The 17,554-nt window shown below is 33.8% G+C and overlaps 1 protein-coding gene across 1 annotated transcript; it reads right to left on the minus strand.

Annotated features, from left to right (window-relative positions):
- Nucleotides 1-6,810: 6,810 nt before the first annotated feature.
- Nucleotides 6,811-7,742, minus strand: LOC110688546. Its single transcript, XM_021865315.1, has 3 exons — nucleotides 7,608-7,742; nucleotides 7,167-7,550; nucleotides 6,811-7,065 (listed from the first exon to the last, which is right to left on the minus strand). Exons 1-3 carry the CDS (start codon nucleotides 7,740-7,742, stop codon nucleotides 6,865-6,867), a joined length of 720 nt encoding a protein of 239 aa, XP_021721007.1. The 3' UTR covers nucleotides 6,811-6,864.
- Between the last annotated feature and the right edge of the window lie 9,812 nt (nucleotides 7,743-17,554).

Raw genomic sequence — 17,554 nt, forward strand, 5'->3', positions numbered from 1 at the left:
TACAGTTTTTAAATATTTAAATTTTGTTACAATTTGTATTGGTATTGCAAAATGTTATTTTATGATGTATATATAGTCATAGATATTATAATTAAACTAGTCCTATATATATCTCCGTATTATATTGGTCTATCTAATGAAATTTAATGTTTGCATTGACATATGGTAAATTGACTTATATTTTAGATCAAAATCAGTAATTAGCTAGAATTATTTATTAATTTATTATGCATTAATCAAGAAAAGCCAAGTACATAGGTCTTTAGTTTAAAATTAAGCTTCCATTGATTGTCGTCCCTATTTATGCATACAATTTTGTGCTACGTAATATTTGTAATAAAATATTTGTCAATGACAGCCTATAAGTCAATGTCATGTGCTTGGTTAGTTTTTGATGATATCTCGAGCCAATCTTTGACTATCAATAGTATTTTTCTACGGGCTACTCATTTGAAAACGGCTATATGAGAAAATCTTTAGAAGAGGAAGGAATACGTTTTGTCGCCCTTGAAATATTAATCGACGAGGTCTCATATTGCAACACAAGGTCAAATTGAAATGTAGCATACTAGTTTAAGCATCAAATTAAACTAATAAAAGGTCATGTTATATATGAGGGTATATGACTGAAATTATAAGAGTACAAATCACATAATTAATGAATTAATGACTTCTTTAATTCTTCTTTTTCAAACAAAGAGGAAATTGACCAAGAAGGATCGGTATAATGAAAGAGGGATACAAATTAAAGTACATGTGCAGCCAAATAAATCTTGTTTAAGTTATTAAGTACGGTGTAACATCTACTGTTATAAAGTCAAAGATGACTATCTGCAAATAACGCATGTACTTCACCTTTAAACAAATGCATGCAACACATGGTCGTAGATATGCTACATTGGCTAGATCGATGCTCAACAACACATAAAATCATAATTAAGCATCTAAAAAAATTTGATCATTTTAAAGCGATTACGTTACAAACCATTTATTAGATACTACCGTATTAAATTAGTGACGTCATCCACCTGTTATTTAGTTGGTTGATTATTTTAGGTAGCATGAAAGTTTGTTTAAATATGGGGTCAAACTCTTTTCGGACACAAATTAATTTGAGTAGACCCATTGATACTATATGTATTATTGTATTATCACCTACACTTTTGACATATAATGTCATCACATATTCAGCCATTATAGAAGTATATCCCTAATAAATTTGTTTTATTCGACTATGTTATTTTTAAAACATTTATAGTAGGTAGCAAAATGATCAGCTTTTCTGTTTTTCATTAGAAGGCATTATTTTGCGGAAGCATCTGGCCATCGTAGGTAGTGAATGGGTGCCTTTTGCGTTTCCCTGAAGAATTGCAGCTTACTGTTGCAGCAATAGTTGTATGAATTAATTAGTATACTCCATTATTTCAATTCGTCATTACAATATTCCATTCAAGTTAATTGATGTTTTGAGCAATTATATATAGAACCGTAATTGTAAGCAAAGGCGCCAAGATTATGCATTCTTTTTTTTTTTTTTAGTAAAGTTACGCTCATCTAATTCAATTATAGATCAGTTTCGAGAGATCAAATCTAAAGAGATTTTTAGGTTATAAACTTGTAAATACGGAGTACTAAATAATGTTAATAAAGCGTGTGTTGACGTGTTGTTCTTGCTCTAGAATTAACTCAACTTAGAAATGATAACCATTTATTGAGTAAAAAAAACTAAGAAACTTGATATATAGTACTCGTATATGTGCAATAAAAAATGAAACATACGTAGTACATGCATATGATATTTAAAGATGTTCATAACAATCGAACCTTAATCTTAGATTATTGTGTATCAATATTCAAAATGTGTACTATATATTGCACACTAAAGCTAGATCCTAGATACGAATAGAAATATGCACGGTACTTCCGTACTTGGTAAATTAATTTTTTTTGTAAGAAGCTAAGCTTGGAAAGTTCATGGTCATTTCGTTAAATTATGCTTGTAAACACTAAACATGGCAAATCGTGTATGGGCGCGCAAATACTTGAAAGAAGGATTGATTTTCAATTTGTGCACAATTTCTTGAGATTATAAATTAAAATCCTAGGATTTAGGATATTATGTACTTCATTTATGCATGATATTGAAAAATATACAAGTATATATAATCAAGACAAAATCAATGATTTTAATTAGGGTGAGCATGGGTACCCGTACCGTTAACACTATCGGTTCAGGTACCCGATAACAAGTAACACTAAAAATGATATCCATTAACCAAACCGATAAGTTCGGGTACCCGGATTTTCGGATCGGTTATCGGGTACCCAATATAATATCCAATAAGGAAAAGTTAGACTTTATAATTTAGTTATTATGATATTATTCAACACCAATTAACAATAATACCACATGATTATGACCAAATTACTAATAATATTACTAATCATTTAAACTATGAAGTGATTATGAAGTATAGTAAGAATTTAGATTTTGGATAAATAGATTTAAGTAGGAAAAAAAAAATTGCTTATCGGATTGGATCGGGTAACTGTTGGTTTTAAAATAATACCCAACAACCGTACCTGATAACAAATTATCGGATCGGGTACCCGAACTACTATGGTTATCGGAACGGATACCCTAATTTTCGATTCGATTACGGTTCGGATTTTCGATTTTTCGGATAATTTTGCTCAGCCCTAATTTTAATACATGTGAATTGAAGTAAAATACAAGTAATGAACGCAATGTGTTAATGAAACTGCAGGAGATAGAGAAATATTTTTTTTTATTTTTATTTTCAAGGGATTATCTTTTTAAAAATTTTACCAAATTATCCGAAATCAACGTAGTAGAATAAAAGAGTGATTTTTACTTGATTTATAATGACGATATGCATATACGTATATATTCCATATAAAAGAGATAAAAATATAAAAGGCAATCAAGAAATGGACATATAGTTTTTTTTCAAAAAAAATAAAAAAATGAAAAAAAAAAAGAGAAATGGACATATATTTCTCGACAAGACGCTAAGAATTTCAGTTAGATGACTATGAATCGCAATAGAGGATCTTCACAAGGTCACAGCTAAGAGATTCAACAATCAGTTTTATAAACCTATCTAAAGATAATATGACAAAATTTTGATTATTGCATATATAGGAAAATTTGAATTTTAGTACCTCAAAATTGGGGGTAATTGAATTTTAGTACCCATCTAATTTTTTTTTTAAATTAGTACCTCCAAACTGACAAAAGTATAGGTTTCAGTACCTCCGTTACTATTCCGTCTGATTTGCCGTTTGTGGGCCCCATGTCAACGGCTAGTTTGTTACTTCCCTTTTTTTAAACCACGATTTTCTTCGTTTTTTGCCCATTTTTGCTGCTGTTTATAGTGAAGAATCAAAATTTGTGGGATAAAAATTCAATTAGACTTAGGGTTCTTGTTAATTGCGAAGCTGTTGGGAGGATTGTTCACGCATTTGCTGAAGATTTGGTTGGCTGAAAAAAAAAAAGGTCAGTTTGTTCATAATTTTGTATACGAATTGTTATATTTGAAGTTGATTTGAGTAGAATTGTGTTGTATTTGTGGTTCATATGATATTGACATTGTAGTTTGTACTGCCAATTGTGTGTTTATTTGAATAATGTTGATGTAATTTGTATTTTGATGCTGTAGAAAAGTTAGGGTTCTTTAATTTGGTTAAATTGGGGATTTTTGGTGTTATTGAAATTAATGTTGCATGTGTGTCATATTTCTAAAATTGGGGTTTTTTGTTGCATATGTGTATTTTTATTTGCAGAATGGCTGAGGATAGAGTGGTTTTCAGATATAAGTTCTTGAGTGTAGTGATTGACATTGAAGTAGAAATAGGTAAAGACAACTTGATGGATAAATGCTTAGAGTGGGAAGACCGTTTGCGTGAAATGGACGATCCAGTAGAAGGATCTATAGATATTTTGTTTCCCAGATTCCAGTACATTTATAAAGGGAAATATAGGGATTTAGAGGATGATGGGGATGTGTTCAAAATGATTAGGAGGCTTGGTAATAAGGACATCTACACCATTCATGTGGGCACCACTGATGATCTTGGGTTCTTGGCAGATTGTATGTGGGAGTTTAGGCAGAAACAGAATGGGAATTGGCCACCCCCTGGCTATCCCTATAATGGTGCTCAGCCACCAGTTTAACAAGGTTTGTGTGATGCATGGTGTGTCTAAGTGGTGTTGTTGTTGCTGTAGTGTGTTTTGTCTAATGCCCCTATTTTTATTTTGTTTGATGTTTGCAGGAGTCATAATGTCCCGCAATACTGAATCTCCCTCTAAACTGAAGAAGTGTAACTGTGGGTTGCCACTAGCAAGGCTGACATCTTGGACGAGGGAGAATCCAGGGCGCAAGTTCAAGGCTTGTAAATTTTGGGATCCAAACACTGAGACAAGGGGTTGCAAATGTTTTGAATGGATTGACTTAGAGCAAACTGAGTGGCAAAGGGAGGTAATCAACAACCTCACTCTAGAAAGAAGTTAATGAAGTCTGAGATGAATTCTTTGCAAAGGGAGGTTGATGATCTTGTTGGTTAAAGGAGGTGTTTGCTAAATGAAGTTGACACATTGAAGACTAAATGCAAGGCCTTGTCTGGTGATAGGAAGAAGATGACAGGCAACAATGGTAGTGGTGACAGGCTTCAGTTGACTGTAGTTGTTGTATTTTGTGTACTTGTTATGGTTTTAGGAGTTTGTGTAGTCATAAAACTTGTTTAGGGGAGGGTGATGAATTCCAGGGTATTATGTCTAAGTATGGTGATACTAATTTTCCTACTAATTTTGTATGGTTCTTAATTGTAGTTGTATTTGTGGTTTGTATTGAACTTAAGTTATATATTGCACTTTATGTATGTATGAATTTAAAAAACTACTGGCCTTCAAATATATGTGCTTCATTTATCTAATAAAATAGAGTCATATCATATATACATAAATATGTCTACTTACAAGGGACTAAGTCCAAAAAGTGACTACTAAATATATAAGTTCATCAAAGTGAATACATAATGGATACTGTCAGAGAAATAGGTTCAACAATTTTAAGAAATTGCACTTAATTTTTTTTCTTGCTTGGCCTTGTTGCTGTAGTATTTTTTGCTGTTGTTGTGGTTGATGCTTGGCTGCAGAGGTATGGCTCAGCTCCTGCACTCTGCCTTGACCTTGTATTAGGCCTTTGAGAAGGTGGTGCTTGTGAGGGTGCTGATGCTCCTTGAGATGCTTTTGCTGCAGCAGTTTTTGAGGATGCCTTTGGTCCTTGAGATGCAGCAGCTCCTGCTCCTTGAGATGCTGCTGCTGCAGCAGCTGTTGAGGAAGCTTTTGCTGCAGCAGTAGCAGCCTTCTTCTTAGCCTCTTCTTGTGGGAACTTCTTATTGGTAATGCTGTTAGGTCCTGCTGATGCTCCAGGAGTAGTCTGCAAAAATTAGGGGATGTATACTAAATTAAGACAAAGAAAAACAAACTAAATGACACATAAATGAGAAAAATTTCAGAAATAACCTTGTTTAAAGCTCTTGCAGCTTTGATTCTCCTCTGTTCTACCACCCATGGTGTGTTTACAGCAGGTTTTCCCATAGAGTTAGGCTTGGAAGAAGGCTCTTTCACTTCTGCAGGCATATTGGAGCAAGTTTTTGCATAGTGTCCAAATTGAGCACATTTTTGGCATCTCTTCTGCCTTTTTTGTGAAGTACCCTCAGCTGCATCTGCTACACCCTCTCCCTTTTCCTTCTTTCTCTTTTTGGATTTAGGTCTGCCAGGCATAACTCTCACAGGTGGTGGCAGTGGCTCCCTTAGTTGAATCTTTTCCCAGTGTTTGGGACCTGGCATAGGCTGTACTGGCAAGTCATATGCCTCTAAATATCTCTCCCTTGTATAATAGTGGTCCACATACTCTTCTGGATCACTTCTCTTGTCTAATATACAAGCAAATCCATGCACACAAGGGAGGCCAGTTAATTTCCAGTGGTAGCATGTGCATGTCCTATTTTGAAGGTCAACAGTTACTTGGTCTGAATTGAGGTTGACCTCATAAGTGTCATCCCTAGAGACCTGAACTATGCAGTGCCTAGCCACCCTCTCCATTCTCTCAAACAGTTTAGTCACATAAGGCATGACTTTTCCTTGAATTTTTTTCACACCCTCCCACTTGTCATTGTGTCTTTTCATTGCATACCTCCTTAACCATTCCATTTGGGTTAGGATAGGTTTGTCCCTAGCTTCTCTAATGCAAGCATTGAAGGTTTCACACATATTATTCAATAGCATATTAGATTTGCAATTAGTTGAAAAGGCATGCCTAGACCAATGTTGGGCAGGGATGTTGTCAAGATATTCATAGGCATCCTCACTAAGGAACCTTATGGATTCCATTGCAATTTCAAAATCAGCCTACAATAAGTGCAAAGAAAATACATATAAGTATGCTTATAAACTAATCACATATGGATTTTCCACAAAAAATGGCAAACTCAGCATTCAAACTGAGCAAACACAGTGCCCAGTCATACTTTAATGACAAAATGAGCATTCATAATGACCTCACAAACTGAGCAAACAAATAACACATAAACTGAGCATACAAATAGAACAGGGCATATATTAGCTAACATACTGCAAGAACATAACAGACAAATCAGCATACCCAAATTAAGCTTGCAAACATAGTCAGCATACTCATATTAAGCCATCAAACAAAGTCAGCATACCCATATTAAGCCAACAAACTTGTTTACCAAAACTGACCACCTAGATGGTCACAAACTGTTCACAACTAAACTAACCACAAAGTTATGCTTATAAACTAATCACATCTGGATTTACCACAAAAAATGAGCTAATGCCATACTAATAAACAAACAAAGAACAGAGCATACCCATACTGTAGCTCTAGCAGCATTCCAAAACAACTCTTTGAATGTGGACCCTGTGAACTGTAATTTGAAGTTTGCCCATATGTGTCTCACACAAAACCTCTTCTCAGCAAAGGGCACCACCTCCTCAAATGCCTCAAGAAGGCCCTAAAAACACAAAAATGACAATTATATGTGAGCAAACAAATAAAACACAGTCAATTCAAAATAAATGCCACAAAAAGTCACTAAATTGATAGTTCACTAACCTTCTGCCTATCTGACATGTAAGTGAAGCCACCTCCCATTGCCAAGTCATCCAAACTTTGCTTCAAACACTCCAAGAACCAGCACCAAGTTTCTTTGTTCTCCACCTCTACAGTAGCCCATGCAAAGGGGTAGATGCTATTGTTTCCATCCTTTCCCACTGCCACCAGAATCTGACCAGGGTAGGAGCCCTTCAAATGGCATCCATCCACCCCTATTAAAGGCCTACAGCCTTTTAAGAAACCCCTTACCAGTTGGGAAAGGCACACATACATCCTCAAGAATAGTGGTGGCTCTGGCCTATCCAATCCATCAACCACCACATTCACTACAGTCCCTGGGCTATATTTCTGCACTGCCTTCCCATAATCCCAAACTCTGGCATACTATTCAGAAGCAGAGCCATATATCATGAATTTAGCCCTACCCCTGGCTAACCATGCCTTGTAGTACCCAATCTTAATGCCCAAGTCACTCAAAACCCTATCCCTAAAGCTGTTTATCTTCCAACTAGGGTTGTTTCTCCACTCTTCCACATATCTCTCAGCCAAGTACTCTGCTGTAACATTGGCATTCATGTTGCTCCTCATACAATTGTGTTCCAACTTCAGATCTTGGATTTGCCAAGCACTACTCTTGAACAAAGGCCTTGCAATGACTTTATACTTGCACCTCCTCACTTCACTTACAAATAGGAAGCTTACTCCTCTTTGAATCCCATTCACAACCACATCTCTTCCTGCAGAAAGTGGTTAACTTCTCTTTGTTGTTGTGTAGAAAATAGAACTCATATCTATTTTCAATTGCATGAGTTCTTAGTGCTTTCCTAAGCACCAAAATGTTAGTGAACTTCTCATTTTTCACCAACACAACAGGTTTCTTGAAATCTGTATCCTCCCTAAACCAAGGACTGTCATCTATGTCCTCATCAGAACCATGCTCACTTCTCAGCTCATCATCATCAGTGTCTTCTTCATGAAGCTGTACTTCACCCTGCCCTAGATCTTTCACCAGTTGATCCAACTTCTGCTTACTCCCCTGCCCTGAACACCCAGGATGAACCAATGCCAAACTCTTTTCCACCTCACCTAGGATGTTAGCAGTGCTCTCACCCAATCCCTCATCTTCAGAATAACCCTCTTCCTCCTCACCTGGATTCCAATCTATGTCTATGTCACTTAAGTCCTCACTAGAAGAACCTGAATCACTCTCCTCATCATCAATGAACAACTTCCTTTGTGCCTTACCCTTCCCTTTCCCCTCTGATTTGGCTATCCTCTTTCCCAACCCAGCAGCTTCACTCAGCTTCCCTTTCCCTTTATCATTTCCCACCCTCAATTCACTTCCTGAGGAAAACCTAGGACTCCTCCTCACTAATGGCTCCTCATCATCAATGAACAACTTCCTTTGTGCCTTACCCTTCCCTTTCCCCTCTGATTTGGCTATCCTCTTTCCCAACCTAGCAGCTTCACTCAGCTTCCCTTTCCCTTTATCATTTCCCACCCTCAATTCACTTCCTGAGGAAAACCTAGGACTCCTCCTCACTAATGGCTCACTAACTGCACTACAAGTTTCTGTTAATGGGTTGGACTGTTGCCACCTAGGGCTCCTCCTCAAAAATAATGAAGTACAAGCTTTTTTGAGAGTGTGTTGCTCCTCCTCAACAGTGTTATCAAGCCCATCCATTTGAGATTCTACAAATTAAGGAATAAACAATCTAATTAACCAATTTTCTATATCACAAACAACAATAACAGCAACTGTAACATGCATTACCCTACACCAATTACCATAAAGCAACAACACAAATACCCTAACACATGCATTTGTAACATTCAATTATAAATCAATTTCAATTAAATTGATACTTTAATCCAAACACAGTAATCTAGGGTTTAATTAATTTTTTCCAAAAATACCCACAAATTTCATCAAAATTGCGCAACAAACCATTAATGGACAATACAAAAAGTTGGGGAAATCATACATGTTCGTTGTCAGAAGAATGTCCCACTTCTTTCAATGGAGATGACGACTCCAAGATTGACCTTTCCTAGAAGCTTGCTGATGTGTGCTTTGAGTCAATTGCAGAGGTACAATGAAAACAAAAAAAAAAATTTACAGCCTAACAATTGACAGTGGAGAGAGAAAGAAAACGTGGTTGAATTTGGGCAATGGAGTTATTGCATGTGGTTGAACATTTGATTATGGAGGAACAGGGCAAAGAGAGACAAAGAGAGTAAAATGGAGGGAATTGAATGAGAATCGAAGAGAGAGAAAGAACAAAGGGAGGGAAGTTTGGTAGCTGGGGCCCACAAACGGCAAATCAGACGGAATAGTAACGGAGGTACTGAAACCTATACTTTTGTCAGTTTGGAGGTACTAATTTAAAAAAAAAAATTAGATGGGTACTAAAATTCAATTACCCCCAATTTTGAGGTACTAAAATTCAAATTTTCCTATTAAATATGAAAACAAATTGTAATTAGTAAACTATGGACAATCATACAATCTAGGTCTTTTGTCACCACCAATTTCTGTCTCTTACGATTGCAAGGGGTCAAAATCATATTACCCTCTACAAGAAAGCTATGATGAACAAGAAACATATGCCACCAATGCAAATATATGCGACGGTCCGACGGATGCATAATTAGTTTTCCATTATTTCTATATTAATATTAATTAAAATAATAACTAAGTATTTTCAAACGAGTCTTCATAGACACTTATTATGCTTCATCACATCACATTTTGTTACTATGAGTCTATGAGGATTAAAGAATTAAAATAATGATAAAAAAATAAAAAATCTTTTCCTACTTAAACATGCATGACAAAAATTAAGAAATTAAATACTCAAATTTCTCTTTGGTTTCGTCATTATCATATTATACAAGTAAATAACTTCTTTTTTACAGTGTTTTTCTTTAATTTATATGGCAAAGGCACCAAAAATACAATAAAGGCTAAGTTTTTATTTGATCCATTCTTTATCAATTCCTTTCATCTTAATAAATTAAGAATTCGCTTTATTTTCATCTTTTATTTATTTATTTATTTATTTAATATGTAAACTTCAATTTTAGATAGGGAGTACTACTGTACCAGCTTTTCATCCATACGGGTGTGGATAAATTTAAATTATATATAAGCTCTGTAGTCCCTCTAATAAAAAAAATGTTGATCAATTATACTTCGTATAATAATAATAGAAGAACGTCAAAAGAACAAGGCAAACTAAACATATATAGTAGCTAGAAAAGTGTGACAGATCAATCTACATAGGTCAACTCTATTAATGAGGCAAAGAAGGGAGAAGTAATGAAGTTTCCATTAAATAATTTAAGTCAATTAATTAACCAGCAATCATTACTTAGGGAAGAGATCGAATTGCATACAATACTACTCTACGAGTCTATGAGCATGATAAATAATACTTATCGTATGTGCTTACGTAAGGAGTAGTTGATTAATGTTCCTTAAAACTTTTGCAATTTGTTTCATCCATATTCCAAATTTCGAAGGGTGATTATTAATAATATATAGTACGGAGTAATAAACTAATAACAATCCGATATATTTTTTAAAATCATGTATTGTTTGTTGTAATTTTTATTTTTTTTATCAGTATTTATGTATGTAATTAATGTTTGATTTAACTTAAATATTCCTTTTTTTTTTTTCCTTTTATATTTAATCAGTTATGCACATACATTTTTCCTTATTTTAATTAGACAAAGCTACTCCTAATTCTTAATTCCTCATGGTCAAGCTAAGAAGAAATTTTAGCAAATACTCAGTTCATTTTTTGATGATTTGATAGAAAAACAGATTGATCTTGTAAGTTGTAGCTATAGTTTTTGAAATTACGTAAATACGTATTAGTGTTTGATTTTAATACACTAATATTTTATTAAATGAGATCCTATTTTATGATAAATATTAGGCCTCTTCTTTTCTTGTGATTACGAATGTGATTTGTTTCATTGGATTTTCTAATGTTTCATATCTCACATGACATCATATGGTAATGATACTTATCTTCTAAATATAACAAGACTTTAATAATTAGAACTTATATGAGGTACCGGATATAAATTGGCTCTTATTTTATTTTCACTTGATAAATCTAAGTGGGTCGTGGCCTCTTGGATTAGGTACTTAGATCCAATGCTATAATTTCATTCTTGTTATTGTCGTCTTGATGATGTGGCAATTTATTAGGATTGATTTGAGTTAGATTTTCTTTACTATACTATTAATGCTTTGTTTGTTTCGATAGAAAACATTTTTATGAACTCATTCTCTCATGAGCACATTAAGACATAGACCCCTATTACATTAATGTTAAATCGCTAAAATGAATCTATTAAATTTGCATTTGATAATTTCCTTCACTAAATTATTCCAATATATGGTGGTCAATGTAAAAGAAAATGTATTATTTTCATTTTACTAAGTATTTTGCACTCGAATTATAATTACTGTAAAAAATTATTTCCACCTAATAAAATTAAAATCTATGGATTAGGTACCTATTGACCTATTGTATTGTATGTATTGATTTACTATAATCCTTTCATAACTATAGACTTCAACTGTATTTATTAATGCTGAATTTTTATTTTTTTTTTCATTTCTTGGGGGTACATTTTTTAGGGCTAGAGGCAACAACTTTTTCAGGGTGAAAGCATAACTCACTTTACAATACTCCGTATTTTTTAGGGTATGAAATAATTACTTCATACTAGTATTTCAAAACATACACCCTAAAAAAGGAATATTGAACAAAATATTTTATCCATTTTTTGGATAACACGTTCAATTTAGGCACACACTTTCAAGAAATGAGAGAAAATGTTAAAGCAAGTGAGTAGACCATGTGCTTGGCTTATCTAATTAAGTTTATAGTGGGGTCAACTAAAAATAAACTTTCCAAAAAAAATAAGCATCAACCAAAAAAAAACTTCCCGAATAAAATACGTGACAATTAAAAAAAAAAAAAAACCGAAGATAGTATAAAATGTTTTCATGGCTGAGATGGATAATGTGGGCAGGACTCGATTTCCTTCAAACTGAACTTTCAGGCCCAATACATGATTAAACAGGCTAATGGGTTGGGTTATTGTCTTGGGCAGATGCAGAAACACGGCCCAAATAATATTGGGCCTTCTGTAATCAATTAAACAAAGTACTCTAGGCCTCTAGTCCATCCAAGGTAATCAGTTTTCAATATCTTGCTTTGATGTCATCATCAAATCTCAATGAAGTGAATGAACACATAAAATTTGGACGGAGAAAATGTTCTTTAGAAACTAAAATTCAGTAAGTACAGTAGGGATAATTAAAAAAAAAAAAAGGTAATCTAATTACGAGTAAAAAGAAAAAAAGTAATCTAAATACAAAATAGTCAAAAGTCAAATTTATAAGGCAAATAGAACTGGCTTTGATATTATTTATTTTTGACAATAAAAGTCGGTTTTTTTTGTTGAAAAAATAAAAATAAAAAAATAAATAGGGAGTGTCAAAAACCTTTTATTATTGTTTGATTACATTAAAAAGCTGAAAGTCGATGAAGAAGTCACATAAATAATGTCAATTACCAAAAAAATAAAAAACCCTCAAATTTTGTGGCTTTGAGGAAGCTAAAGTACCAAACATTGGCCACATAGACAATAGAATAGTCACACATAAAAAGTATGATAAAATAAAATCGCGTAGGCATAATAAGGAGTTGGCAAATTTTTTTATGTGGCTGGCCACATTGTGTGGTAGGGGTTAATTACTCGAGTTATTCGGTCAGGGGTAACTCGAGTTTTTCGGTCAGGGGTTACTTGAGGGGTTCGATAAGAGGTTACTCGAGAGATTACTCGGTCAGGGGTTACTTGAGGGGTTTGGTTAGGGATTATTCGAGGGGTTACTTGGTCAGGGGTTACTCGAGAGTTTACTCCGTCAGGAGTTACTCGAGTTATACGGTTAGGGATTACTTAAGGGGTTACTCGATCAGGAATAACTCGAGTAACGCCGGCCATACGTTGTGGCCAGCCATACAAAAAAATCCTCCATACGTGAAATAGTACGATTATTGAGTGCCAAATAAAAGCAAAAATTGAAAGAACAAGACATGACACATAAGAGTATAAGACCTTTATTATTGCATATCTTTTGGGTGGATTGAGCCATATACGGTTCGTTACGCAATTTAAGCCCCACTAAAGGCTCTATAGTTTTCCTTGCTATCCTCTTTGTAAACTTTTTGGGTTGAATTTTTATTTGTCTTATGATTATGAATAATTATACGGAGTATATTTTTAATATATAAGGTCGGCTTCAATTCTATGTGAAGTAATTTCCTTCGTTGGTCTTAGAGAAATTTGAACGAGCAATTAAAATTAGTGAATGTTTCCAAGTCATTGTAATATAAATAATGGTGGATTTAGCTCGATGTTTTAGACCTGTGATTTTAATTCTCTTCAGCATAATATTTATTGTTGCTCGATCCAAATATTATGACGACAATATGGGTACGTACTCTATGGAGTACTTATAATCTATGATACAATTTTATTTTATTTTATTTTTGTTGTATAAAGAACTGCAAAGGCAAATAATATAGACGGGATTTGATCTCTGGTCTTGAGTACCACCTCTTAAGACTTTAACCAACTAAAACTAGTTGATCATCCCCGTAATCTAGAGACAATAATACTCCAATCCATTCGATTATTACTACAGTACATATTACTTAATTGAATATGTAGGTTGTTTAGCTAATGATGTTCCAACAAGAGCAAAAGCATATCATATTCCTAATCAGTTAAGACAATCATGTGAGATCTTGTTAGATTTGTATTAGTGTATAATTCTAAAGTATATACATATATAATTTTTATTTTTATTTTTATTTTTTTGTAATATGTTGTCAAAGATAATGATCCTGAAATGTGTGCTTTAAAATTTGTTTAAAAAGAACAAAAAATAGCTTTGGTCTACACTTTATAGCTAAATGTTATAAGCCAACTTAAGAGCAGCTGTACACTTTCGATTAGAGTTAAAAATAATGTAGTTAGTTGGTAGGGAGTGGCAATAGATCGAGCCATTTACTATTTTCTTTGTTCTCATATTACAAAGCATACATGTATAAATTAATTTCTTACCTTTACAAAGCATATATGTATAAATTAAGGAGACCATAGAGTTGGTAATGGAGGAAAACAGAGAGGCCGGTGAAAATGTGTACATACAACCAAAGGCGAGATGCAAGGACTTAGCCGTTTTCCCCGGTTTTGAGGCATTCTCTCATTTTTGTCGTCGGTGACAGCAATTTGGCTAATTATCAAATAGTGAATTGCACTTATAACACATGCATTGACTTTTCTAATCGATCCAACAATATTTTACGTCTTAGTCAACCTAATAGATCGCAATTTATGACCCATTTCTCTCTTCCTTCTCCTTGCTTCCTTGTCCCAAACAAAATATCAGCATAAAATTTAATTTTCCCCTAATGGAATAGTAATATTGTTGACCTGCTGACCATAATCTTTTCAAATAAAACGAGTGACTTTTTCATTAAAGAAAATAAGAACTCAATCACCTTTTTTTTTTTTTTTTTTTTTTCTTTTCTAAAGGCTACTTTTTATATTATCCCTTGATTCTTTGAGCTTATATGTGGAATGCGACCAACAACTAAATTTTTAACGACTTTAATTTACTTTGTGTTGAAAAACAAACTTTGGTTCATCTTCCTAGCTATTGTTATGTCACCTAGTCTAGAGATGAAACAATGAGCCAAGTCAAGCTAAACTCTAACATGACTCAACATGGTTCGTATTTAGGTTTTGAGCTTTCAAATTTAAGGTGCTCCATATCTTGAATTTTTTTAAAATTGGAGTTGGGCTTAATATATTGGAGTTCATTAAAACAACCTTCAAGTCAAATTTGAGTACTTAATGAGTTTCTATGGCAGTCGTCCTTAAAATTACTACTATTATACTAATTTTTATTGGTTGATTTTAATTTATTTTTTAATGTTAAAATTAATTATAAATTATCTATCTAAATATTAAAATTCATTATTTAATTTTGAAATAATTTTTGAATTTTTTTATAACTTTCCTAGTTAATTTATAGAATTCAATTTTTATTATTACTGAAATTTAAAAATAATTCATAAAATAATTATGAAAATTAAAAAAAATAAAAAAAATAAATTTAAAAATAAGAAAAATATTTATAATTAAATTTGACATAAAAAATAAATAAAAAATCAGCTGATAAAAAATTAGTTTAATAGTAGTCATTTTATGGATGACTACTGTTTCGGGGTCTTCTGATGTGTCCTGTGGGAGAGTTACGTCTCTAAGACTGGAGCTGCTAACGCCTGTACCTGCAATAAACGAAAGCTCCAGTTGTTCAGAGTTCTACCTCCAGCGCTCAAGTTAGTACTGGTTGGAGAGTTATAAATGCGGAAAGTAAGTAAAGTAACTCTTTTTGGATCCCGAGATCTAGGGAATTTAACTGTTGTAAGTGAATAATGTAATAATTTGAAAGAGTAAAAGTGTCCCTCCCAAGGTAATAAATGTCCCTATTTATAGGGTATGACAGTGCGTGCCCTTATCCTAGGTCAGTTAACCTAAGTATTGAGTTGCGCCGTTTTTACGGCGCCTCGGGATTTGGGCCCATGAAAGCCGCCATTTCCCTAATGATGAGGGTGCCACGTGTCAATCCTTGATTTGTCATTGGGACAACTCTTGAGGTGACACGTGCCACTTCCCCATTGGTCCACGTGTCTAAGGTATTTTTACCCTAAACAACTACGATTCATGGTTTGTTTGTTTGTTTTGTTTTTGTTTTTTTTTTTTTTTTTTTTTTTTTTTGTGTGTGTGTGTAAGTTTTTGAACTTTCTTATGTTTTACTTCTTACGTATATCATTATCATCATGGATCCCTAAATCATATTTTTTAGTGGCGGATTCACGGTGGGTTCATTGCGCCCAGTGATTTTTCGGGAAAAAAAGTTTTTTTTTTTTATTTTATTAAAAAAATCAGAACAAAAAAAGAATAAATAGAATTTGTGGGCATTAATGTGATAGGAAAAGAAGTGCAGCTCAGTGGTAGCAGGGGTGTGGCCGTATGGGTTTGAGCGCTTGGGCGCTTCAAGGTACGAATGCTTATATAAGCCTTTTTTTTTTCAATTTCTTCTCTAAACTCCTAATATTACCAATTCCTTATATAGATCCCTTTTTCTAACTATATTCCATTGAATAATTTTAATTTGGACTTCCTATATTTTTTAAAAAAAACGTTGGTAATTTTACAATATTTACACACTATTTTGATCGTTTTTTGTGATTCTTAGATTGAAAAATATATAGAGACTGCAAGTGAGATCTTGTTAGGCTCGTCACGAAAAAAACTTTTTGATATCAATTTTTTTTTTATATATTTTACAAAAATATAATTTAAGATATTTAAGTAATAGAATGTGCATTGGTAATTAAGCGTAAAATCACCAACATTGCAATTAATAAAAACGGAGGAGCTATATATCTTATGATTTGCAGCAATTTTTTGGTGCAGTAGGCCACACCGTGTGGCAGGGGTTACCTGAGTTATTTTGTTAGGGGTTACCGAGTTATTCAGTTAGGGGTTACTCGAGTTACTCGATCAAGGGTTACTTGAGGGGTTCAGACAGGGGTTACTCGAGGGGCTCACTTGGTCAAGGGTTACTTGAGAGGTTACTCGATCAAGGGTTACTCTAGTTACTCGGTCAAGGGTTACTCAGTTAGGGGTTACTTGGTCATGGGTTACTCGAGTTATTCGGTCAGAGTTTACTCAAGTTTCTCGGTTAGGAGTTATTTAAGGCATTCGGTCAGGGGGGAGTAATTCGGTCGGGGGTTACTTAAGGAGTTTGGTCAGGGGTTACTTGAGGGGTTACTCAGTCAAGGGTTACTTGAGGGGTTACTCAGTCAGGGGTTACTCGGTTAGGGGTTACTCGGTCAGATGTAACTCAAGTAACCCCTGGCCGAGTAACTTGAGTAACCTCCAACTCGAGTAACCCCGGCCCTGACCGAGTAACTCAAGTAATCCCTGCCGCACGGTACAACAGGCCGCATAAAAAAAACTATGAATGATTTGATTATTTCGAACCTACACTTCTGACTTACTGGATACGTCACTGTTGTTTTCTATCTACAACTTTACATAGTTATCCAACTTACTTGCCTAGTATGCATAAAAATGGTTGTTAGTATTGATTTTTTATTTTTATTTTTAATATATATGTTCAATTTATATTTTATAATAATACTTTCTTCATTTTAAAAAGTTTGACTCACCACTATAAAATCTTTTTTAAAAATTAGAGAGATGTGTAAGATAGTGAA

The sequence above is a fragment of the Chenopodium quinoa genome, unplaced genomic scaffold, assembly GCF_001683475.1.
Source record: "Chenopodium quinoa cultivar QQ74 unplaced genomic scaffold, ASM168347v1, whole genome shotgun sequence".
NCBI classification, from domain to species: domain Eukaryota; kingdom Viridiplantae; phylum Streptophyta; class Magnoliopsida; order Caryophyllales; family Amaranthaceae; genus Chenopodium; species Chenopodium quinoa.

Bases quoted from the DNA above. Each gene is read 5' to 3' on its own strand.
- LOC110688546 (XM_021865315.1), bottom strand. From the start codon at position 7,742: ATGAATGCCAATGTTACAGCAGAGTACTTGGCTGAGAGATATGTGGAA. The intron at 7,551-7,607 runs GCATGGTTAGCC...GCTTCTGAATAG, and splicing joins TTAAGATTGGGTACTACAAG to TATGCCAGAGTTTGGGATTA. The intron at 7,066-7,166 runs GTTAGTGAACTA...TTGTGTTTTTAG, and splicing joins ACATGTCAGATAGGCAGAAG to GGCCTTCTTGAGGCATTTGA.